The sequence below is a fragment of the Podarcis vaucheri genome, assembly GCF_965113315.1.
Source record: "Podarcis vaucheri genome assembly, chromosome: 5".
Taxonomy (NCBI): domain Eukaryota; kingdom Metazoa; phylum Chordata; class Lepidosauria; order Squamata; family Lacertidae; genus Podarcis; species Podarcis vaucheri.
This window is the reverse complement of record NC_138763.1, coordinates 23,242,632-23,267,108: the sequence shown is the minus strand read 5'-3', so window position 1 is coordinate 23,267,108 and position 24,477 is coordinate 23,242,632. Positions and strand designations below refer to the sequence as shown.

General features: G+C 42.6%; 1 protein-coding gene across 1 annotated transcript in view; it reads left to right on the top strand.

The window, feature by feature from the left end:
- Positions 1–6,121: 6,121 nt before the first annotated feature.
- The window catches only part of KCNAB1 (potassium voltage-gated channel subfamily A regulatory beta subunit 1), a 225,662-nt gene continuing 207,306 nt past the window's right edge, over positions 6,122–24,477 (top strand). Inside the window, exon 1 of the mRNA XM_082224490.1 lies at positions 6,122–6,378. Within this exon, the coding sequence (XP_082080616.1) occupies positions 6,137–6,378 (242 nt within the window). The 5' untranslated portion in view covers positions 6,122–6,136. The remainder of the gene's footprint in view (positions 6,379–24,477) is intronic.

Below are 24,477 nucleotides of genomic sequence, written 5' to 3'. Positions count from 1 at the left end.
GTGTCACACCATGCTCCCTGGTGTGAATGAAATTTAGCATGGCAGCAGTATATTGATTTTTTTTTTAAAAAAAAACAACAACAACCACACACCACAGTTCTATAATGGAAGAGTTAATGCAGTGTCAAAGGAACATTAGAAACTGGGATAGAAGCACTAGCATTATAACCAGGAAAAGTAATGCAATAATCTCAACATCCTCAGCTATCTGTCTGTGACTCCACATTGACCAGAGATCCCCCACCATTTTCTGGTGGAGAAATGATGTTGTGATGTTTAGTACCGGACTCTTTTGTCACAAAATGTCCTTTTTACCCTGCCCTGCCCTTAACAAGATCACCATTTCTGTTAGATCCAATGGCCACAAGGAAGTGCCTTTCCTGAAACTGGGCACCTCTTGGTTCCAGCTTTGTTCTGCCCGGGAGGCAGCATCTTTTTGCTTGGCTTTTAGGAATCCCCCAGGAGGTTCTTTTCCAAGTCTGCTTCAACTCTGTGCTCCAGACAGGGATTTCAGGAGAATTCTGATGAAAGCGGAAAAGGAAGCGGATAGTGCTGCAATTCGCATCTTCTTCAGTGGTCAGGAATGGAAGTTGGTCAAGAAGATACAATTAGTATTCCTCCACATTGTGGCTGTTGTTTTTAAGGCTGCAAAGCTACAAAGTTGATTCCTTTTAAAACATTGTTTCGATGTTTCCTTTACATTGAAATGAATGTAAGTTACATCAGTTATGCAAATAGTTCTGCAAGTTGTGTTGAACAGCAGACAGGGAGATAAATAGCATAGTACTGTATTGACCTGAATATAAGCTGTACCCAAAAATAAGCTGCACCTTTAAAATTCAAGGGGGGGGGGAGAGAGAAAAAGACAATATAAGCCGCTCCCTTAAAATTCCACAGGAACTCAAACCCGTTCCATTTTACTGTATGTCTGTTTCAGCAATGATATTGTAGAAGCCAAATTTTGTAAGGTCGCAAATTTAAGCTGCACTTTAACTTTTCATGGTCGGAATTTGGAAAAAAAAGTGTGGCTTATATTTGGGCCAATACGGTATTTTGGAAGAAGCTGAACTGCAGTAGAACAGAAACGTGCTGATTGTGACAAATACAGGTTGGAGTGGAAATCGCTGCCATTTAGCATCCCTAGACTCAACTCCTGCAGACACATTAGCTTTCTTCAGTCTTCCCTTGCCTCCTTCCCCTTTCCATCTGTTTCCTTGCTTGAGGCACAAACCAGGATTATCCCAAAGGAAGCTTTATCTATTTTTGGAACTTTATTGGGAAGGTTCTTGGAACCCAGAGAGGAATTAGACTTTGGCTCAGGGGCTGCCTATAAAGGTTTGTTTGCGTTCAGTCACTCCGTCACAGCCTGAGTCTTTTGAGTATCCTTTCAGGAAGCAGAGTAAGTGTGCAAGCTTACTCACTTTATACCAAAAGGACCCACAATCCACTTTTCATAATTACTGTTCAGCAGCCCTAGGCTCAGCCACATCCCTGTTTCTTTGGACAGGTAATTATGAGCACTTTGCCCTGCTTTTCTACCTTCTGCAGACCTTTGCATTAGTCCAAGCCCCAGTCATTTGCATGTGAATTCCCCCCCCCCCGGTGTGTTTAGGTACCCACTCTACCTGCCTAATTCTCTCGCACTTGCTTCTATTGCATATAAGGCCATCTTTCCAGCTCCCCATCCTCTCTTTCTGCAATAGGAGTTATTCAGTCTTCAGTATGAATTTATTGTTCTAGCCAAAGGCCATGACAAACCCACAGCAACAGTACCAATAAAACAATACAGATAATACATCCATAATATGAACCAACACCCGTGATATAATACAGAGGTTATCAGAGACACCAACACATCCAACTTGATTTCAACTTAAACTTCCAAATCACTACAACAATTTGTAGCAATTTTATCTAACTCATTTTTCCTGATTATTTTTTTCCCAGCCAGTGCATAGAGGGCCACTCTCTGTGTTACAGAGGTATTGTTGTCACTCAAAAGAAACTGGACCGTTCTGCTGGTGTGTACCAGCTTGCTTGTGTGAACAAAGGTTTCAGAAAGTGATCTCTTGGGTCTATATATAAGGGGTAGGTTAACATATAATGGATACCAAGGGAATTTTGGTGTTTCTAATTGGTTGCAGGTCCTGTCCAGATTCTATCTAGAAGAGCCAATCCCTTAGTTGAATTTATTCAAGGTCAAAGCAGAGCTCAGTTCTAGAAAATAACAACAGTCTAAAACATTTGACAAGCTGCTATGCTGAGGTTATTTATCATCCAGTTCCATATAGCACAGAGTAGGAAAATGCTCAATAGACATAGGAGCCATTTTTAAGCTTTAAAATTGTTATAATTTAACTGGATACAGTCCACTCTTGCCAGATTCTGTATGAAGAACAGCTGCTGATATTCCTGATGGTAAAGAGTATCGTTTCCATGGAAAAAATGGTTCTGCACAGTTTCCAAAACTTTAACGGAGTTTGATTCGGAGCCCCATATTTCAATGACATAAAGCATTTGGGTAAGCTACCAAATACCTTTAAAGCAGGTTCAATCAGCTGCCATCCCTTATTGTAATAGACCTTCATCAATGCCCCTGTCATTATCTGTGCCTTTACTTTTGGAAGGTTGGAGGTTCAGATCCCTGCAACAGAGTGAGCTCCCATTGCTCTGTCCCAGCTCCTGCCAACCTAGCAGTTCAAAAGCATTCCAGTGCAAGAAGATAAATAGGTACTGCTGTGGCGGGAAGATAAAGTGTTTCCGAGCACTCTGGCTTCTGTAATGGTGTTTCATTGCACCAGAAGTGGTTTAGTCATGCTGGCCACATGACCTGGAAAGCTGTCTGTGGACAAACGCCGGCTCCCTCAGCCTAAAAGCGAGATGAGTGCTGCAACCCCATAGTCGCCTTTGACTGGACTTAACCATCCAGGGGTCCTTTACCTTTTTTTTGACCTTCCTTTCACTATCTCCATATGACACTTTCAAGAGAGAGTTTCATTAAAGAGTACACCCAGGCATCTAAATGAGCAGGCCTGTTCTATAGCCTGCTGATCCAAGCATCATCTATACCCAGGACTGTGTCTGCTCAAATTTTCATCTTGGTCTTAGATTCATTTATGGATGGGCTTTCCTGTTTACCGTATGAGTTGGATACTTCCAAGAGCTTTTTGAGGCCCCAATCGGGAAAGATGGAGGAACAGTAAATCATATGTTCCTAATTACTGGAGAGAGGGAGTTTGTATTGGCTACATATGGCATCAAATCATAAATGTAAAAGTTAAAAAGAGTGAGATCTAGAATAAAAAAATTCCTTCCAGTAGCACCTTAAAGACCAACTAAGTTAGTTCTTGGTATGAGCTTTCGTGTGCATACCATACCAAGAACTAACTTAGTTGGTCTTTAAGGTGCTACTGGAAGGATTTTTTTTATTTTGACTATGGCAGACCAACACGGCTACCTATCTGTAACTGAGATCTAGAAGGCAACGTTGCTTCATCTCTTGCAGTTTTTTAAAAGTATCTGTCACACCACCATTTGAACCTACTCTGACCCTCATTTCTATGTTGCTGTATAGTTCTTGAATCAATAGCAGAAGCCTGATGTTGGGTTTGAAATTTCTCCCACATTTCGATTAATAAGCATTGAATGCTTCAGGCAATATGAGTTTGGGGTACCTGTGCTAGATTATATTTTTGTATTGGTACTTAAGCCACAAAGTCGTTTTACTCATTGCCAACGACTTTGCATAAGTACATATTTTAATCATAGTAAATGGTGTGGCTCTTGCTAATTCCCCAAGCAGACAAGACAAGATTAGCCATTCAGAGTAAAGCGGTTCATTGCAATGACCTCTGTGGCATCATGCAACTGCCTCCAGCCCAGCTCCCCAAAGTGACAGATCTATGAACATGTCCTAAATAAGAAAGAACAGGAGAGTGAAGGTGTGTTGCTAAATTATAGACTTGAAAACTGTCAGTGTGTCCAAGATTGGTATGTTCCTGCTCAATGTGCAAGCTGGAATATCAGCCTGACTGCTGCAATTTTGGATCTGTCCAACTGGCAGATAGTACAACAATATCTATCAGGTTTCCAAAGCAGATGTTAAAAGCAAGTTTTGACCTTAAGTATTATAACCAGGAACTGGAGATAAGACCTTGGTGAAACATTTCAACAACTGGCATTGGCAAGGTCATCGAAATCCCACAGGTTATTGGTCAACCACTGCTTGCAAAGCAGGAATAAGTCTCTCCGTTGCACGGAAATATAATCTTCTCCAAAGCATGTTCTCTTTTGCAGCTCAATCTTGAATGATCTGCTTTTGAAAGATTTAGAGATTAGTTGAGGCCATGAATCATCATCAGATGAGTTGATTATCTAATGACATTCTGTTTGATGGATTACTGACGGAAAGAAAGACGGGGTTAGGAATGGCCTGGCTATTACAATACAGCTCCCCAGAGCCATAAATGCCCGAGGCAAGGTTATTCTAGCTTCTGTGGATGTTTATACCAGAGAGGAGGATATTCTTCTCAAGGGTCTGATGCTGTGCCTCAGCTTATTGGGCGGCGGCGGCGGAATAGTCAATACACAAGAGGTGTACCAGAGGCTACTTTGGGAAGCACCGATAGAATATCTCACTCAACGGCATTGATAGAACCTGGGAAAGTTTTTAAGGCTGTGAAATAAATATCATCAATAGCTATTTGTACCATCTGGAAACAACTGGGTCCATTGTAGTTTCAACAAGCTTTGTTGAGAAAGTTCTTGCCTTTAGTGTTGGTTGGTTGTCCCTGTATTGCTTTTAAATTGATTTTATCTGCTTTAAATGATACGTCTGTACATCACCTTGGGGCATATATGTGGAAGGTGTTTCACAAATAATAGCCCCACCCACCTGGGAGTAAGCCCCATTTAATTCAGTTGGACTTATTTCTGAGTAGGTGTGATTAGAGGTGCACTGCTGATTTCACCATTTCTTTGGAGGGAGGGGTAGCCTTGCTGAAGAGGTGATCAAATTAACTTTTCTTTCTTTCTTTCTTTTTTTTTAAAAAAAGAATATATGTCCTGCAGCAATGGAGCCCTAGCTTTCAGAAGCCTAGGTCGGTAATAAGGAAAGTTCACAAAATGTTGAGGCTATTTGAACAGTCTTGCCCTCTGGTGATACAGAGGGGAAAGTTTAGCTACTACAAAGACGTTCTTACAATAGAAAGGGGTTAGAAATGGAGATTGATAAGAATGTGAAGTGAACTCATCACTAATGACATCACAGGCACCAATTCCAAACCATGACATAGCAAGCTCACAACCACATCTCAGAATAGATTGGCAGGTGAGGGGTGAACTATTTTCAGCAAGAAAACATTCCAAGTTCAGCACTGGGGAAACTATCACGTTCTACAAGGTATGAACTACCTTGAGGAAAAATACATTTAGTTTCTTTGCAACAAAGAAATAACATTATATTTATTTATTTATTTATTTATTATTTTTTTAAAAGGATATTTGGGAATGACACAATCAATCTTGACTTTAAATAAACTCTGTGGGAGCCTGGAACTGAGGGCTGAATCCCAAACAAACATATTTTTCTTTATCTAAATATAATTGCATGAGAAACAGAGTTGGCATTCTATTCCCATGGCAGTTCCCAGCTCCCTTTGACCATTTGTGACCATGTGGTTCATTTTATGCATCCATTAAAATGAGATGGTAAGCAGAACCTACTGGGGAACTGGATGGAAAATATGGTGCAGTATTTTCTGGGGATCACAACATTTTCTGAAAACAGAAGCATAATGGCAAGAGGTTCTTAGAGAAGCCTGTGGACAGAAGAGGAGGAGGGGAAGAGGAGGAGGAGGAGTTGGACTTGATATCCCACCTTTTCCTCCCCTTAAGGGGTCTCAAAGCGGCTAACAATCTCCTTTCCCTTCCTCCCCCACAACAAACACTCTGTGAGGTGAGTGGGGCTGAGAGACTTCAGAGAAGTGTGACTAGCCCAAGGTCACCCAGCAGCTGCATGTGGAGGAGCGGGGAAGCGAACCTGGTTCACCAGATCACGAGTCCACTGCTCTTAACCACTACACCTCACTGGCATCTGAGCGGTGTGGGGTCTAGCTCTTGGCTTTTACAGTAGAAGATGAATCTGTACAAGCCAGTGTGTACTGATATCCCACCCCCAAAAAGAGGTGTGCAGAAGTCTAGTGAAACACCTTTGAAGGATACGAGGCAAAAAATGGTTCCTAAAGTCTGCCTTCCAGTAAGATGCTGGCCTGGAGAACTAAGGAGCCCAGCAGAACAAAAGCTACTGGAGAAGTTTTTGCTTATGCATGGACTGTTGATACAGCAAACTGTCAAAGCTGCCACAGGGATGCTATACAGGTACCTACATTCACTGACAGATGATGAGTGTGCTTTTAATTTAGTGAGATGACTGCACTTGGACTTCTGCCAGATCCGTGATCAGTCCTGTCTTCGTCTGCTTATACTTACATTGGGGTTGTTCTGCAGTGCTTTCATCTGAGCTTGTAGCACATTTTAGGAGTTGGTTGCTTTTAACCCATCCTGCTTATTCTCAGACTTTAAGGCATTATAGTTGCCTCCTCCCTGCAGTTCTCTGTTTGGCTGAATGTGGTACTTCTTCCAACCTTTCCTCAATTGAGAAGACTGTTGGAACAAATGGGATACTATTTGGAAACTATAGCTTGGGGGGGGGAGAGTCTGGTAGAGGTCCGTGTTTCCTCCTTAAATCATTTTTATTTTACAGTCACTTAAGCTGCAACTCTAACCTCAGTTACCTAAGTGATGCCCATTGAATTCAATGGGACTTAGTGCTGAGCAGACATGGTTAGGATTGTGCTGTTAGCCAGCGTCTGTCCTCCTCTGAATAGAAATATATATTTTGTTCTGGGTATAAGCTTTCATGTGCATGCACACTTCTTCAGACACACTGAAACAGAAGTTGCCAGACCCTTATATGTAGTGGGAGGGTGGGGAGGGGTTTCCCCTCAGGTTTACCATACCCATTGAGTCAATCACCCATTTCCTACTACCCTTCTGAGAAAAACCCCACCCCACCCTTCCACTATATGTCCAACCTTTCGGAAGTTTGTCCTGAGTGTGTTCCTGAAAATAAAACATACATCTCTCATAAATGAAGGAGGTATGACAACTGCACCATGTTCATAAGCTATAACAAATCTTGCAGGTCTTTTATTAAGCAATTTCATGTTTAGCTCTTGCAGATCCCCCCCCCCAATGAAAACCGTGGTAAAGTATGCTTTTAACACCTTGGAGAATGGAACAAACCTGGGAAAACCTTGGAGGATCTCTGCAAGTTTCTGCCTGCTGAGTACTTCTACCATTTAACCATGAAAGCAAGCTTTAAAGAAGTAGAATATAAACAAAAGTTTGTGTGTGGGGTGGAGGGTAATGAACAAAATCTAGCTAAGAAGAGGAATAAGCTGTAGTATTAGCATTCTGCTATTCAACAATAAGATGAATTAGCAGGATTTGTTAACATTGCACGAGAGGAAGAAAAACTAATCATTGTATAAATAAATCAGCTTATGAGAATTTGATGAGTGTCCCTTATTAACAATTCATTGTTTTCCATACTAAATTAAACAGCATGAAATAATGAATGGATTTGCTTTCAACCTGAACTTAAGTGAGTTAAGCATTCTCTCTTAGTGTGAAAATCTCAAAAACAGATGTGGCAGACGAACAATTGCGCACAATTGAAAGGTACCTTCCAAGTCAGCAGGAGCTGAACACAGAATGTTCACTTACGTTTCAAATCAATACGAAAGGGAAGTGTATATATTGAAGTAGCAAAAGCAACTCATTCCCCCAAAATCCATTTGTGGACTTCCGAAAGAGCTTGTTACCCGCTGCTTAACTTCTGCACCCACGGTGTGGATTCAAAGAAGCAGAAGTAGAAGTCATTGTCCACTAAGGTTTAAACACTTCCCAAATCTCTTTTATGTTTTGCTCCCAAAACACAGCTGAACAAATATCAGGTTGGTGCTGATGGGCTTCTTTAGCATTGCCTCCTTCTGTTAAATGCACAGATGGTGTGAGCATTCTATATGGCACAGTGGGTTTCTCTGAGCATTGGAAACAGGTTCAGGCACAATAGCTAGTCCAGAAAACTGACAAGATTGATTTTCAGTTTCTATACCATGCTGTGTTATTCGAGTCTATTCTGTCTCCAGGTTGCTTGGAGCACCACTTGGCATGGAGATCTAAGAACATGGGAATATGGTTTATACTGAGTCAGACCATTGATCCACAAGATCAGTATTGTCTGCCATGGATGGCAAGCAGATCTCAAGGATTTCTGACAAGGGCCTCTCCCAGAAGGGACTGATCCTGGGACCTTCTGCATGAAAAGCAGATGCTCTACCAATGAGTTAGCGCCGTTCTCATAGCCTGACATAGCCTTCCTGATACTGTCTCTTGTTTCTCTGGATGAACAAGAGAGGAATGTGAAGAAGTGTGCATGCACACGAAAGCTCATACCAAGAACTAACTTAGTTGGTCTTTAAGGTGCTACTGGAAGGATTTTTTTTTATTTTAAGAGAGGAATATGTGAGTTGTGTCCAGAAACTAGCCTGCTGCGCTCTAACAGTTATTTATTCATTGAATTTATACCCTGCACCATCCTCCAAAGGAGCCCAGGTTGGTAAATATGTCAATAGTAAAACAATACAATTGCAACTTCTAAATAAGAGCCCGAAACTCCCAAAAGCAATCACTAATAATTTTGCAGTGACCAGGGACAGAACTTTCAGTCATCAAATGCCTGGGTAAACTGGACTGTTTCAATTTCTCCTAAAATGTAATAGCGAGGGAGCCTTATGCACCTAACTAGGGAGTGAATTCCACAAATGAGGGGCCGCCACTGAGAAGGCCCTGTCCTGGCTCACCTCTCCAATGGTGGCACCACCAGCAGAGCTTCCTATGCTGATCATAAGGCCCAAGATGCTTGGTATTAGGAAGGGCACTATTTTAGATTGCTTGGGTCCCAAATCTTATAGGGTGACATTTTTATTTGTTGCTCTACCCACTTTTGCCTCTGGCCCTTCCCACCACTGGCATGTGGCCTTGGAAGGTTGCCCAGAAGAGAATGTTTCCCTCAGGTGGAAAAAGCTCCCCCATTTATATGCTTAATTACTCTCTTAACACTAGTAATAGTCCCACAGTAGAACCTTCCCTATACATTTGCTTCTAATGTTTTCTTGGGATTTTTCATACCAATTCTGTTGGCTGAAAATTGCTCAGCCAGAGCCTATTAATTTTAAGCCTCTTAGATGTTTTAAAATGCAGTTTCAAAACTGACCATCTCCCTGACTTCCCACAAGAAAATAGCACCAGAATGCATTCATGTGGTTGCTTTAGTCTCTTGACTAATTAGACTAATTTTTTAAAAGGTTAGGCCCTGGTCAGCTAGCAGCTTTGCATGACGAACAGACTCTACTGTAATGTGTAATTGTTTTTTAAAGCAATAATTTCACAGGCACTCACATAATGGCCAAAACATATGGCATTGAAGTAATTATCCCTTTCCCCTTTTCATAAAAAGCGAGAGACATGTAAAAGCCACGGAACAATCCATGAGCTAGATATGTATGCCAAAGGCACATATCCCTTTGATTCAAAGGGTGGAGGATGTAACTGTAGGAAATGTGCAGTGGTACCTCGGGTTAAAAACTTAATTCGTTCTGGAGGTCCGTTCTTAACCTGAAACTGTTCTTAACCTGAGGTACCACTTTAACTAATGGGGCCTCCCGCTGCCGCTGCACAATTTCTGTTCTCATCCTGAAGCAAAGTTCTTAACCCGAGGTACTATTTCTGGGTTAGCGGAGTCTGTAACCTGAAGCGTCTGTAACCCGAGGTACCACTGTATAGGTATCATTGTGATAGTTCCTATGAAATTTTTTAAAAAGGAAATAACAAGTGATCTTAAAAGCAGCTGAATCTCTCCCCCACTCATTTAGTTTTAAAGAACAGTTTATTAAGATTCTACATACCAAAGAAAAACAAGCAAAGAAAAAATAAAAACCTGGAACATTTGGTTACAGCAAACTAAGAGCAAAACAAGCGGATCTTGATTCCTCTCTCCTTACATAAAAATCTCTCCTCCTCTCTCTTCTTCCATCCATTGAACCATGTCCAGGGATTTTTGAACAGCAGGTGATTGGAGATGGGTTGAGGCAGAGCTGGTGAGCTCTGTCATGCTTGCTTGGCAGGAACAAGATACTGCTTGAGGTCCAATTCATGCATAGAAGTCAATAGCACAGTAGCTGCCTGAACAGAAAACAGCAGAGTGGCTGCCCTGCTTGGGAAGCTGTTTGTGGACAGTACTTTTTTGCTCCTTTCATGCTAGTTCTCTCTCTTGGAAAATCATTGCAAATTCATTGGGAGCTGATTGTGTGAACAACTGCAATCTGCAGTGGTGATAACATTTTCAAGTGGCTTCCATACTACTGAGATTACACTACCTGTAAAAAGACAATTGCCCCAATTCGTTTTCTATCTGTCTTTTGCAGGCATAGTGCTTTTCACTTTCTGAAAGCGTCTCTGGGCTCCTCCAGATGAGCTGTTTATTGAGTATTCATCCCAATTTACTTACACAAAACCTATGCAGAGGTTAGAGTGTGCATTTGGTCTTTACTGAGCATTTATCCTGATTTGTTTGTGGGAAGGTTATATGACAACTGTTTGTTGTTGTTGTTTAATCGTTTAGTCATGTCTGACTCTTCGTGACCCCATGGACCAGAGCACGCCAGGCACTTCTGTCTTCCACTACCTCCCGCAGTTTGGTCAAACTCATGCTGGTAGCTTCGAGAACACTATCCAACCATCTTGTCCTCTGTTGTCCCCTTCTCCTTGTGCCCTCCATCTTTCCCAACACCAGGGTCTTTTCCAGGGAGTCTTCTCTTCTCATGAGGTGGCCAAAGTATTGGAGTCTCAGCTTCAGGATCTGTCCTTCCAGTGAGCACTCAGGGCTGATTTCCCTAAGAACGGATAGGTTTGATCTTCTTGCAGTCCATGGGACTCTCAAGAGTCTCCTCCAGCACCATAATTCAAAAGTATCAATTCTTCAGCGATCAGCCTTCTTTATGGTCCAGGAAAACCATAGCTTTAACTATACAGACCTTTGTAATCCACTTTAATTGCACAAACCTGTGTTTGAATCTGTCCTCCAAAAGTCTGGAGGCAGTGTCAGTAGTTTGGCTGTTGTTACTATCCTAGAAACTGTCCTGTCTACTTGTCTTCCTTCACCAACCATTTTGGGTTAGAATGCAGTACCCCAGGGGTGAGTACACACTAGTGAGCTCTCATACCGTCTTATGCATGCAACGTTCACAAAAGTGAAAAGCATTTCCGATCAGCAAAACCAAAAAAAAGTGAAGAAATGCCTTTGTAAGAGAGGCAGGGAACTCAAATTGGTTTGAAACAGAAAAGAGAATTTTTCATTCACTGTACTTTTGAAACTGCAAAACATAAAAGCAGTGTTCCTGTGTGCTTCAATATTTGCTGGCAGAGAGATTGGGGAACTGCAATAATGTGTTTTTCTCCAGCCCACCTGCCCTATGAGGTATTATGCCAAGGAAACAGGCACCATGAGGAAGAATGGAAAAAAAATATAAAGTAAATAAATGCTGTTTTTGATCAGGTGTACCTTTATGCTGTATTGGGGTTTTTTTCCATAGTTTAGATTCATTTTAGGAAGCAATGGGTGTAAAGATGACTAACTCTCAGTTATGGGTGTAAATGGGAAATTGTGTAAAGGACAGGGGTGGAGGAGAGATTAGATTCAGTTTGCATTTAAATATGAACTTGCCTAATTTGCACTTTTGTGGAAAAAGATGCAAACTGCATGCAGCAAACCTTAAAAATTAGCTCTTCTCCAAATTTTTCAATGCACTTCTCTGGTATCTCTCTCTGGCTCATGGAGTACCACACCCCTCACTGGCCATGCTTTGCATTCTCCTTGAGTGTTTCTGATTGGCTGAAATGCGTCCTCAAACTCTGTTCATGTTTGTTGCTTGCCTGGGTGAAAGATGGAGAAGGATGGCGTGTTTGTGTGTGTGTAGAAACTAGCCTACTGCACAAAGGTAACACTGACATTCATTGCTGTTCACTTTTGCCTGTGGCCCTGACTACCACTGACCAGTGTTCCCTGGAAGATTGCCCAGAACTGCATGTGGTCCTCAGGCTGGAAAAGATTCCCTACTACTGTGTTGTTCTGTGGCTTTTACATGTTCATTAAACTCTCTGGTTAGACCTGGAGGAAGAGGAGGAGCTCTTTGGCCACCTGGTTACCAGCTTAGATGTGATGATGGCTAAAACCAATGTGTTTAAACAGGCTTCCTCAACCTCGGCCCTCCAGATGTTTTTGGCCTACAATTCCCATGATCCCTAGCTAGCAGGACCAGTGGTCAGGGATGCTGGGAATTGTAGTCTCTGCCCCATTCACAGTGAAAGCAGAAGCCTAAGTTCAGCTGTGGGGACCGTGCAGGTAATCCTCTGGCAAGTTATCCCACATAGTCCATTACCTCCATTACCAAAGCTAGTTTTGCTTCTCCTCTAGCTGAACTCTTAAAACCAAAGTGAGCTAATTGAAGTGCCTGGAGCAATGCTGTGGGAAGAAAGCTGCAGGAGGGCAAAGGAACCCCCCCCCCGTGTGTGTGTGTGTGTGTGTGTGTGTGTGAGAGAGAGAGAGAGAGAGAGAGAGAGAGAGAGAGAGAGAGAGAGAGAGCCCTTAGCAACTAAGCACTGCTTGGTCTCTCTCCTCTGCATGGTAATTGGTAATTGACTCATTTTCCCTATCCTTTTGGACCTTTACAGAGCATAAATTCTCTGAGCACTTTAGCCCTTGGAATTTGAAATGCTACCTTTTGCATGCCTCACGTGGGCACCGATTCAGTCAAATCCGGCCTTGCAAATCTCCTAGCAGTGACTGGAGTGAATTTAGAAAAGATATTGACGAACGCTTTAGTGTTTTCAGCTAGCAGGAATCACAGTTAAGGTATCACTTCAAACAGACTTGGTCATAAGTCCCTGGATGTCTGCTGTCTTTCCCTCCTCAGAATTGACTTGTTTCAGTTTAAATTGGTTCACTAGCAAAGAGAATGAAATGAAGGCTGCTGCTAGGCAGGGGACCTTGAGCACTGTTGAGGCAATGCTTTCCTGCCATCAGCTAAAAGCGGAATGAGATCGGTGGCTCCAGCCAACACTAAATATAACACAGTGCTTGCCATCAGGATCTGGTCCTCTGGCCAAGAGCCTTCAATAATGTTTACCCAGAAGTAAGTGATGATCAGCAGAAGTTCCCACAACTTTAATTAGATGTTTCTGCCATTAATTGATTCCTGTTCAGCTTAGCTGCAACATTAATAATTATTGAGTGCTACATTATCACATCCTGCCAACCTAGCAGTTTGAAAGCACGTCAAAGTGCAAGTAGATAAATAGGTACTGCTCCGGCGGGAAGGGAAACGGCGTTTCCGTGCGCTGCTCTGGTTCGCCAGAAGCGGCTTAGTCATGCTGGCCACATGACCCGGAAGCTGTACGCCGGCTCCCTCAGCCAGTAAAGCGAGATGAGTGCCACAACCCCAGAGTCGGCCATGACTGGACCTAATGGTCAGGGGTCCCTTTACCTTTTACGTTAACACATAATTAGTTAGTTCCTGTTCCTTGTACTATGGTACCTCGGGTTAAGAACTTAATTCATTCTGGAGGTCCGTTCTTAACCTGAAACTGTTCTTAACCTGAGGTACCACCTTAGCTAATGGGGCCTCCCGCCTCCGCCGCACGATTTCTGTTCTCATCCTGAAGCAAAGTTCTTAACCCGAAGTACTATTTCTGGGTTAGCGGAGTCTGTAACCTGAAGCATCTGTAACCCGACGTACCACTGTATACAGACGTGTGTTAGAGAGAAAACATTCCTGGAATCTTCTCTGTGTTTTTTGTTTTCATCTACTGAGAAATAGAAGTCTTCGGCTATTAAAAAAACCAAAACAGTTACTAACACCCATGAGAACAAGAACTGATTTATCAAGAGGCAATTAATTAGGAATTCATCAACAATACTGGGGCTGCATGAAACAGAAAGAATTAGAGGTGAAGAAAATAATTTTTTTCATAGAAGGATGGGCTTAATTAAAGGCGTGGTAACCCCCAAGAGCCTCAATAACATTTTACCAGTCCACATTGGACAGAGTGGTGCTGTGACTGTGCTTTAAGATAACAAAAAAATGTCATTAATCATTTCCGGGGGGGGGGAGGGAGTGGGAGGACAACACAGAAAATTCAAGAATGCAGTGGGCTAGCAGTGATGTGGTCTGGTTCCCCCGTAAAAAGTGTGTGAGCAACAGATGGCATTTCTAGAGTAAACATCTAATTTGGAAGCAGCTAATATTTTGAAATAGAGCTTTGGAATGTTTTGGCCTAAACAGCCGTTGTAACTGGAGCAAATTTGACCTTAGCCAGATACTTAGACTTCAGAATTGTAGCTTCTGTACATGTGTGTGCATGTGTGTGTGTGTGGGGGGGTGTACAGACAAACATATGTACAGCAAGAAGTCTGGGTCCAATGGATAATTTATGTTGTGTGATCTGGGACTCACAGAATTCCTTTGTTGATATAACTAAGACTTATGTGAAAGCGGGCTTTTAGGAAATGAAATATGATGTTTTGTATGCAGGCCAGCATTAACCTAGCAGAGCCAAGTGATCTTTAAATGAAAAGAGCTGGAAGGTTTAAGGAGGCTGAGGCAGTTTTCTATGTGCTGCAGCTTTTATGTGTTGCCTCTCGGTTGTGATTTTAGTGTGTTATTGCCTTACTATAATGTTATTGTTTTATTGATTGCATGAGCACCACTGAGAATTTAATTTCATATGTTGTAAATGTCCTTCTATATCCCTTTGGGGCTGAAAAAGCTACCAAGACAGCTTTTATTTATGTTTATTGGTAGGACATCAATTTTAGTATAAGTTAAATAGTAAAGCAATACTAATCAGTGACTAGTCTGGCTTTCCTGGTGGAATTGAGTTACAGAAACTCTGAGAAAACTGCAGGGGGAAAAGTATTCAGCACTTGCTGAAACCCAGCCCAGAACATTATAGAAATAGACCTTTCAGAGATCAACAGCTGCTGTTGATACTAGCATCTAAAGGTCTTTAATTCATGTTGATGGCAGCTGGAGATCTGTTTCATATACAAGTCTTCTCCCAACCTGGCAATAATCTCTGTAACAGCCTGTGCACACATTTCAGAAACCATATATTGGTGATTTTGACCCCCCAAAATGGAGCAACCCTGTTGCTATACACTTCGATTCTGGAGAACCACAGCCTGTTAGACTTGTCAATAATTGCTACAGAGATGCCAATAAATCCAATGATGTTAAAGCAATAACTTCTTTTTTTAAAAAAAATATTTATTAAATTTCCAACAAATTAAACACAGCACTACAAAAAAGCCAAAAAAGAAAAAAAACATACAATACAATACATAATAAAAAAACATAATAAAAGAAACAAACAAGACAAAACAAAACAAAACAAAAACCATTTAAAATTTCAATTTCAACATCTTATCTTTCTTCCCCTTATTTCCTTGACCTCCTCACACCTCCCTTTTTGTATTCCACTTCTGTTAATTGTTTCAGCAATTCCTTTCCATCTTCCTCTGTTTTCTATCCTATAATTGTCTTAACACATTCTAACCATATTTTTCCCTTTAAAGCTCAATTAATCTATTTACACTTAATTCCAATTCCTATCCATCTTCCCCTGTTTTCTATCCTATAATTATCTTAACACATTTTAACCTTATTTTCCTTTAATACTCTATTAATCTATTTATACTTAATTCCTTATAACATTTCTACTGAAGCCATATAACTTCATTCCAACATTCTTCTAACATTCATTAATTTTACAATATTTCTATAAATAATCTTTAAACTTTTCCCAGTCTTCTTCCACCGACTCTTCTCCCTGGTCTCAGATCTTGCCAGTCTTTCCCGCCAATTCTATCTAGTCCATCAACTTCATCTGGCATTATCCAACACTTCTGTGCTTCCAGTAGACAACCATTCTCTCAGCCAGCAAAGAGCAGATGATTCACAACAAAGTTTAGGGGTCTGGCAGGGCAGGTCCACCTCCTTCTTTAGCATCCATCAATATCTTAAATTTTACTCGAGGCTTCCTGCCCTGCCAAACAACTCCAAAAACATCCCTCTGCCACCTCCTGATACAATCCATCCCATCCAAAACTTGCACTATTTGAAACAAAAGCAACATCCCCGGCATCCCAGCAACCCTCATCCCCACCACAACGACTCGGCCCAACAATAGCAACTTCAGATTTGTCCATATTTCCCAATCCCCCTTCTCTTCAATCCAACGTCCTTCACAGTTACCCTTAAATAAATTCACATTTTTGGCGGTCATACTGGCCCCCAAAAGCCTCTCTTTCTCAACCGATGTTAGTCCAGTCTCCTCCTGAAGCTCCGTCAGGCTTTCCTTTCCCAATTCAGGTAGGGCACTGGTCCTCAAATTCGTCTGTTTTCCTTTAAGTTCCATCATAACAGATGTCACATCGAATTGCCTTTGAATGGATGGGGCTCTTTCACACTCCAGTTGTATTGTTTTACATTCAGCAGCAAGGGTTTTCTCCCTGACTTCATCCGCAGTTTGCCGTGTCGACGTAAATTCCTGTATCGATCTCTGAATGGTTTCTGTGTTGGTGTTCACCTTTTGTCCCAGATTGTCTATTTTCCTGTGAAGCTGTTCCAACGAATCATTTATTTTCACTAAAGCGACCACTAAGGCCTCTTCTGTCGACATGTCACCTGTTTTTTTTCCTTTCCATTTACCATAACACTTGAGAAATTCAAGGTCAATCTCAGAGTCTCACAGTTCTTATCTTGCAGCTGGAAGTCCCCCTAGCCCAGCTCTTATAAAGTAACCAATTTCAGAGATTTCCACTAGGGGGAAACAATGTCCCCTTTAAACACAACTCATACAATCCAAAGTTAATTTCAGATTTCAGTTACTTTTTACTCCCTTTTAGAAGCAGCCGGAGACAATAGAAACAATGTATTTCTCTTCCTTTGCTAGCTGTCAAGGAACGTTCTAAGTGCTGTCAATGAACATTCCAAAATGTCAGTCCTACTGGCAGCCCATTTCCAGGGTCAGAGTGGCTTTATTTTAACTCCCTTCACTCTCTCCTGCAGGCATACTCACTCCACAACTTCCCCCCCTCTTCTCCTGCCTCCAAGGGGGGTTTTGTGCTCTTTACCGATGGAAATTTAGGCTTTTACAAAAGGCTTTCCAAGACTTCAGCCTACAGCCTCCTTGCCTCAGTCTGTTTACAAGTAGGGAAGGCGGACTTCCTGTTTTGAACCTCCCCGTTTCGATGCCAAATTAAACTTTTAAAATCCGATTCTCCCATCTCAACTCCACTCACGGGTAATTACTTTGGAGTCAAATTGTCCACAGGAAAAAGTCATTGCTCTCCGGCAACAGCTATGCGGCTTCGCTCCATGGAAGAAGCAGACGATTCGAAGCACCGCGCCGCTCACCCCACGTCGCTCCAGATCCCCGAAACCGGGTTTCCCCGTGAGTAGGGGAGGCGCAAAAGGTGCCCGCCGAATCCCATGTTCACAGGCTTCTCCCGCCTGTGATTTTTACGGGTCTCCGCCTTCGCCACGGCGGTACAGACCCAAATTCCCACGGGGCAAGTTCCTCCCAATCAGAGGAACTCCACCATTGCCGGAGGCACCAACCCGGAAGTCCCTAAAGCAAGAACTTCTAGATGTACATGCTAGACACATCAGCAATGCATGGCCTCATCCTAGAGAATAGTACCAGCACCACTGCAGTTCAGCAAAGGAAGCCCCTCTGAGCATTCCACCCTCAAAGCCCTGCATTTTCCACCTTAAAAAAGCATCATTTTAACCAGAGCAGCTCATAAAGGTGGAAGCCGAAACGTTTTGCTGCAAGAATTTAACACCTCTGTTTTGTTAGTCGCTGTACTGAATATATGGTTTGGGTGATTAACTGCATCTTACCAGGATCAAGAACAAATTTGTCTGAAATGCTGTTTGATAATTTCATTTCTCTCTCTGCTCTAACTTCCTCCTGGTATGCCCCGCAGAGGAGCTTAAGGTACACAAATGACAACATTTTGGAGGTCCCAGGTCGCAAGGTGGTCAGATTGGTCTCAACTAGGGCCAGGGCCTTTTCAGTACTGGCCCCGACTTGGTGGAACACTCTGTCACAGGAGACTAGGGCCCTGAGGGACTTGACATCTTTCCGTAAGGCCTGCAGGACAGAGCTGTCCCGGCTGGCCTTTGTTTTGGACTCAGTCTGACCCTTATGTTTCCCTCCCCTATGGTTTTGATCTATGGGCTACTTTTAAAATGAGGCTGCATTTTAAATGGCATTTTAAGCTGTATTTTAAATTGGTGTGTCCCCCCATTATGTTTTTACTGTAATTTTACTCGTGTTAGCCATCCTGAGCCCAGCTCTGGCCGGGGAGGGCAGGGTATAAATAAAATTTATTATTATTAAGCATTTATTTTACTGTAGAAACTAGGGCTGGGCGATATATTGATATATTGTCCCAAACTGGTTTGAAGTCCACATTGTGATATCAGTTTCATAATTTTTGACCTGGCAATACAGTGTGCTATGCAAAAATCACAATTTGTGGAAGTTGTGAAGTCAACCAAAGCTTCATTCAGTTCCTGCAGCCCCTGTTAACTCTGCTGGCTCAGCTCTCCCCTGCCTCCTGCAGGGGCTGGCAAATCACAAGATTAGGTGCCGGCAAAAATCACGATGCAGGAAAAACCATGAAGCCATTGCCTCGACATAGCACCATCTTTATTTCAGATATCGTGATATATCGGTATAGTGCAATGTTTACCTGGTGATATACTGCGATGTTGGAAACCAGATATCACCCAGTCCTAGTAGGAACATTGGAAGCTGCCTTATACCAAGTCAGACCAATGGTCCTTCTAGCTCAGTTGTCTGTTCCTGCCTTAAGCTCTTCAGGATTTCAGACAGGAGCTTTCCAAGCTCTACCTAGAGATTGAACCTCGGTTCATTCTAGGTTCAACCTAAGTGCATACAAACCACAGTGCACACTGTTATCAAGCTATGGCCCTCCCCTTGGCTGTACATGTTGGGGAAGTGTGGTTTGCGTCAGTTTCTTGATTGGTGTATTCTCAGTACGGAATAAATGTTTGTGCCACACTTCACAAGTGATGATATGCACAGGTTTCCTAACGTGGAAATTACCTCTCAATAGGGAAAAATGTCATGCAGAGAGCAAGCCTGTGTCAGGAACTGGGCAGAGGAGAAATGGTGTAGACCGCCTCCCTAGCCTGAACCTTCCAGAGAAGGAGAAGATAGTTCAGAATTACAACAGGGGTTTGAGGGGGATCACAGCTCAGAGGCAGATGAGGGGAAAAGCTGGGAAATAATGGGAAGAGGAGGAAGAAGAAAAAGCACCAGAGGGGCGACAGCTGATGGACACAGTGTCTTTAGAAAGCATTCCAGACCCCCCCCCCAAATCCGGCGAGCATTGAAAGTAGGAAAGCAAATAGCTCAAAGGCAGAGGGCACTGTTCAGCACCTGTAGCGATGACACATGAGGAAATGGGAGAGATTGAGGGGGTGGAGACTCATTCAGGGCAACACCATTATTCCCAAGCCTCTCTCTGTGAATATTGAATAAAAAGCGGTTGGTAAGGACTTTTCCTTGTCTTATCCATTCCTGGCAACCTGCCGTGGGGGTTGGTTCCTCTGTCGCCTGACAGCCTGAGAACTGTTTGGTTTGATTCGGAGACATCATATTCTTCCCTCAGAATGGGTCTAATAAAGTGAATTTCCCAGGCAGTCATTTAAGACTCCCAACAGGGAATTAATTGTGTTAACTGGTGTACTGAATGGTTCCAAAAGATTAGCTACTTCAAGGTTGTGCAATGGGCATAGAAATCTCTTTTGTTCTGATGTATATGTGTAATCATTGCAAACTGTAAATTGCACTCTTACTTGCAAATACACTAGCATGTGTTGTTTTTTGTAAGAAAAAAGTCAAATAGCAGCTAGCTTTCTTTGCCAACCACCAGGTACAATAATTTGCTTGGATTTCTTTACTTCTGCCTCCAAATTTTTTTGCCACGAGATGTGAGGATCAGACTTTTGCAGAGATTTTTACAAAGTACTTTTGATGAAGTTAGCTGCAGGCTTTAGACTGAGTTCATTCCTTCAGTCATCTTACTATGGTATTCTTTACTTTAGATGCATTTACTAAGCTTACTGTGAGTGTGCCCCTGATTCTTCCTTTGCAGATGTGGCCTGAAGTTTCAAGCATCTGATGTCACATGATGTTGGGTGATTGACATCAGTCAGTGGCCTCTGAAGCATTGTCCAATTCCTCATCTCTGAGATAGGGGGTGCCTCACCTTAGAACCACAGAGTAACATTATGCTTCACCCTGGATTCAATATGGTCACCTTGACTCATTTAAGAAAACATTAGATGCCTTCTTTGTCAGCTAGAATGTGGAGATAAACAAAGGCCTATCCTTTTTAAAAAAAAAAATGCAGAAGTCGACAAAATTTGTAGGCATAGATACTTTTTCTGAGAAGTTGTAGTCTGCTGAATTTCCTGAAATGTGCAGGGAGTTTTGTGTGGGATGACAGATAGGGATGATTGGATCTGTCAGTCTTGGTCTCTCTGTTTCTCATGTCTTCAACCTTAAGTTATTTCCACTGCATTTCTGTATCAGGTCTCTTTTTGTTTGCTTAAGGCCGAATTTAAAAAAAACCAGCATTTCTCCTAATGTTTACATTTTACTTGCAGTTTTGTTGGACTCAGTGCAATACAACTTCCTGTGTTCCTATTTAACATTAATTTGGAACCTTTAAAATTTCCTCGTGTATCAATATATAGACTGGTGATATAACATGGATAATTACTCATTTGCTGTTCCTCCTGAATGAATTACTTTGATTAGAAGTCTGCAGATAAAAGCTCTTTTTATAACAACCGATGTCCCAGATGGTTTGACTGACTGCTTATATTTCTTTGGAGGTTTGAAGAAACAGTTGACATTTTGGAGTCTGCCTGTCTCTTTCAAATGATAGGGGCTGGTTGGAAGCCTCTGCTATTAGATACAGGGAGGACACTTCTTACAGCTCAAATATCTGAAGACAGCTCCTGCATGCATTTGACTGGAGATGCTTATAAGCTTCTGTGCCATTGGGAACTCTGACTGATGAGGATTCCCAGTTGTATAGAAGCTGCTATGTGCAGAAGGACTAGGAGGAGTGAATCTTTCTCACCCTTGGTGCTGCTGCTATTTATTCATTCATGTATTTATTATAGTTGTATACCACCTCTTTCTTCCAAGGTGGTGTACATGGTTGGTGTTATGTACTGAGTTGAATAGGATCCAAATGCAGTAGTCTGATTGGTCCTAGAACAATAGGATTCAGAATGCAGCAGTCTGATTGGTCCTAGAACAATAGGACCCAGAATGCAGCAGTCTGATTGGTCCACAGGAGCCACCCAATCCAGCTCCAGATGGAAGTGAATCCGCAACCTGATTGGCCTACAGGAGAATCCCGGAATTAGCCAATCACGTGGGCCCCATTGTGTAAATAATGTATATAAAGCAGACATTCTGGGGGAACTTCCATTCCTCCTCACCACTATGAGCTGAATAAAGAGCATGAAATCCACTCTTGACTCCGAGTATATTTCAGTTCTCCTCCTCCTCTTTTCATCCTCACAACAACCCTGTGAGGTAGGGTAGGCTAAGAGATGGTGATGGGCCCAAGGTCACTGAGGGAGCTTCATGGCTGAGTGGGGATTTGAACCCTGGTTTCCCAGGAGGACTCTGCCACTGAAGGCCATGGCAAATGGCGGGCTGGCTGCCTGGCACTCTGAACAGGAGCACTTCTATTGGGGATAGCACACTGCCACACAGGTTACTCATGCGCACAGAGGAATGCTTGGCATTCAATGTGTGGCATCAGCTGCACAGTGCTAATCATATCCGTGTTGCAGCAGGAGAAACACTATCCACAGGATGTTACAGATGAGTCTCCTCCGCAATAGTGTCTATTCTGGGAAGGCGGCGAGCTTTTTCTTATAATGCTGGCCTCGTACTGGAGCAGTGGAGCTTTATCATCTTGGCAGCATGCATTCTGCTTTGAACACTGAAGTGCTGGCTCAGTAGGAAAGGAAAAATTGGGTTATGGCACTTGTTACTTGGGCTGCATGGGGTGAAGGAGCATGCCTTGCTCTTTTCCACTGACTTTCTCCAGATTCTTGTGGGGAAAGTACAGGCCGATAAATTACAATACAGTTAATGAACCTTCATTTCCTTTTCCCGGCTTGTCATTTACATGGATTGCTGGTGAAAACCTGCGCTAGAGGATGTACTGATTACACAAAGTAACCAACAAGAACTTTGAAGCATCCCATTTTAAGAAATCCACATTTCTCACCTTCTCAGGCTGCTTCCAAGCTGCCGTTATTTTGCAGGTGGGATTCAGTCGCAGGCCAACAAATTCACACCGCACAACAAAAATGGATTTGGTGCCTTTGCGCGACAAACCTTCTTTTTCAAAATCTGACATTTTCCAGTCAGGAAAGTTATGGGGTCCAAGACTTCAAAACAGTTATAGGAATGTGGTTGGGTTTGATGTCTTTGGAGGGTCCCTTCCATACTTGTGAATTTAAAGCTGAAAAATTCCGCAGAAGAGGAAGATTGCAAAAGGGAAAGGGGAAAAGGTCAAACCAGTTTCTTTGTTAAGAAAATAATCTAGTCTGTTAAGTACCTGCTTTGTAATGTCAGCTAGGGCAATGAGGAAGCTGACATTACAAAGCAGGTACTTAACAGACTAGATTATTTTCTTAACAAAGAAACTGGTTTGACCTTTTCCCCTTTCCCTTTTGCAATCTTCCTCTTCTGCGGAATTTTTCAGCTTTAAATTCACAAGTATGGAAGGGACCCTCCAAAGACATCAAACCCAACCACATTCCTATAACTGTTTTGAAGTCTTGGACCCCATAACTTTCCTGACTGGAAAATGTCAGATTTTGAAAAAGAAGGTTTGTCTGTTGTACAGAATGTAGCTGGAGATCCTTTTGGAAGGTGAACTGAAGTGGCTATTTCTTTCTGTTCCTTTTGCTGGAGATGACGTCATCAAGGTCTCTCTGTATGTCCAGGCTTGGGACTGGGACTGGAAAGAGACAGAGAACTGAACTGCTTTCTGTGCAGAATCCAAAGCTGTGGCTTGGGTGCTCTACTCCCATGCAAAAAATACCTGAAAGGCAGGATCAATAGGAGTATAGCATCTAGATCAAGGGAAGTAATAGTGCCACTGTATTCTGCTCTGGTCAGACCTCACCTGGAGTACTGTGTCCAGTTCTGGGCACCACAATTCAAGAAGGACACTGACAAACTGGAACGTGTCCAGAGGAGGGCAACCAAAATGGTCAAAGGCCTGGAAACGATGCCTTATGAGGAACGGCTAAGGGAGCTGGGCATGTTTAGCCTGGAGAAGAGGAGCTTAAGGGGTGATATGATAGCCATGTTCAAATATATAAAAGGATGTCACATAGAGGAGGGAGAAAGGTTGTTTTCTGCTGCTCTAGAGAAGCGGACACGGAGCAATGGATCCAAACTACAAGAAAGAAGATTCCACCTAAACATTAGGAAGAACTTCCTGACAGTAAGAGCTGTTCGACAGTGGAATTTGCTGCCAAGGAGTGTGGTGGAGTCTCCTACTTTGGAGGTCTTTAAGCAGAGGCTTGACAACCATATGTCAGGAGTGCTCTGATGGTGTTTCCTGCTTGGCAGGGGGTTGGACTCGATGGCCCTTGTGGTCTCTTCCACCTCTATGATTCTATGATTCAATCTTGCTCCAAATATACACACCTGCGTGGATTCTCACATCCACCCCAGGTCTTTGCAAGCTATCCTATTGACTTAATTGTGCTATCTGTGCCATCCAAACTCAAAAGTATGTCTTGCAGGAGATGCACAAACTCCAGCATGCTAGTAATTTATGCCGTCAAAATGTTCCAGTGTTTAAGTGGTAGCCAGAAATTGACTGTGCTTGCACTGTTATGTTTTTGCACAATTATTTATTATTTCATATCCCTTTTTTATTGTAAGGAGCTCAGTGCAATATATAGCTCCCCCCCTTTTATCTTCACAACAACAGTGCAATGAAGGTTAGGGTGAGTGATGGTGACTGGCCCAAGATCTCTCAGTGAGGATTCAAACCCAAGCCTTTCTGGTTCTAGTCAGGCACTACGGCACAGGGGCTTTTACTATTGTTTTGTGGTTATCCAAGTGGATAGCTCAATTGGTTAGAGTGTGGTGCTGATAAATCTAAGGTTGCTGGTCCGATCCCCATACGGGGCAGCTTCA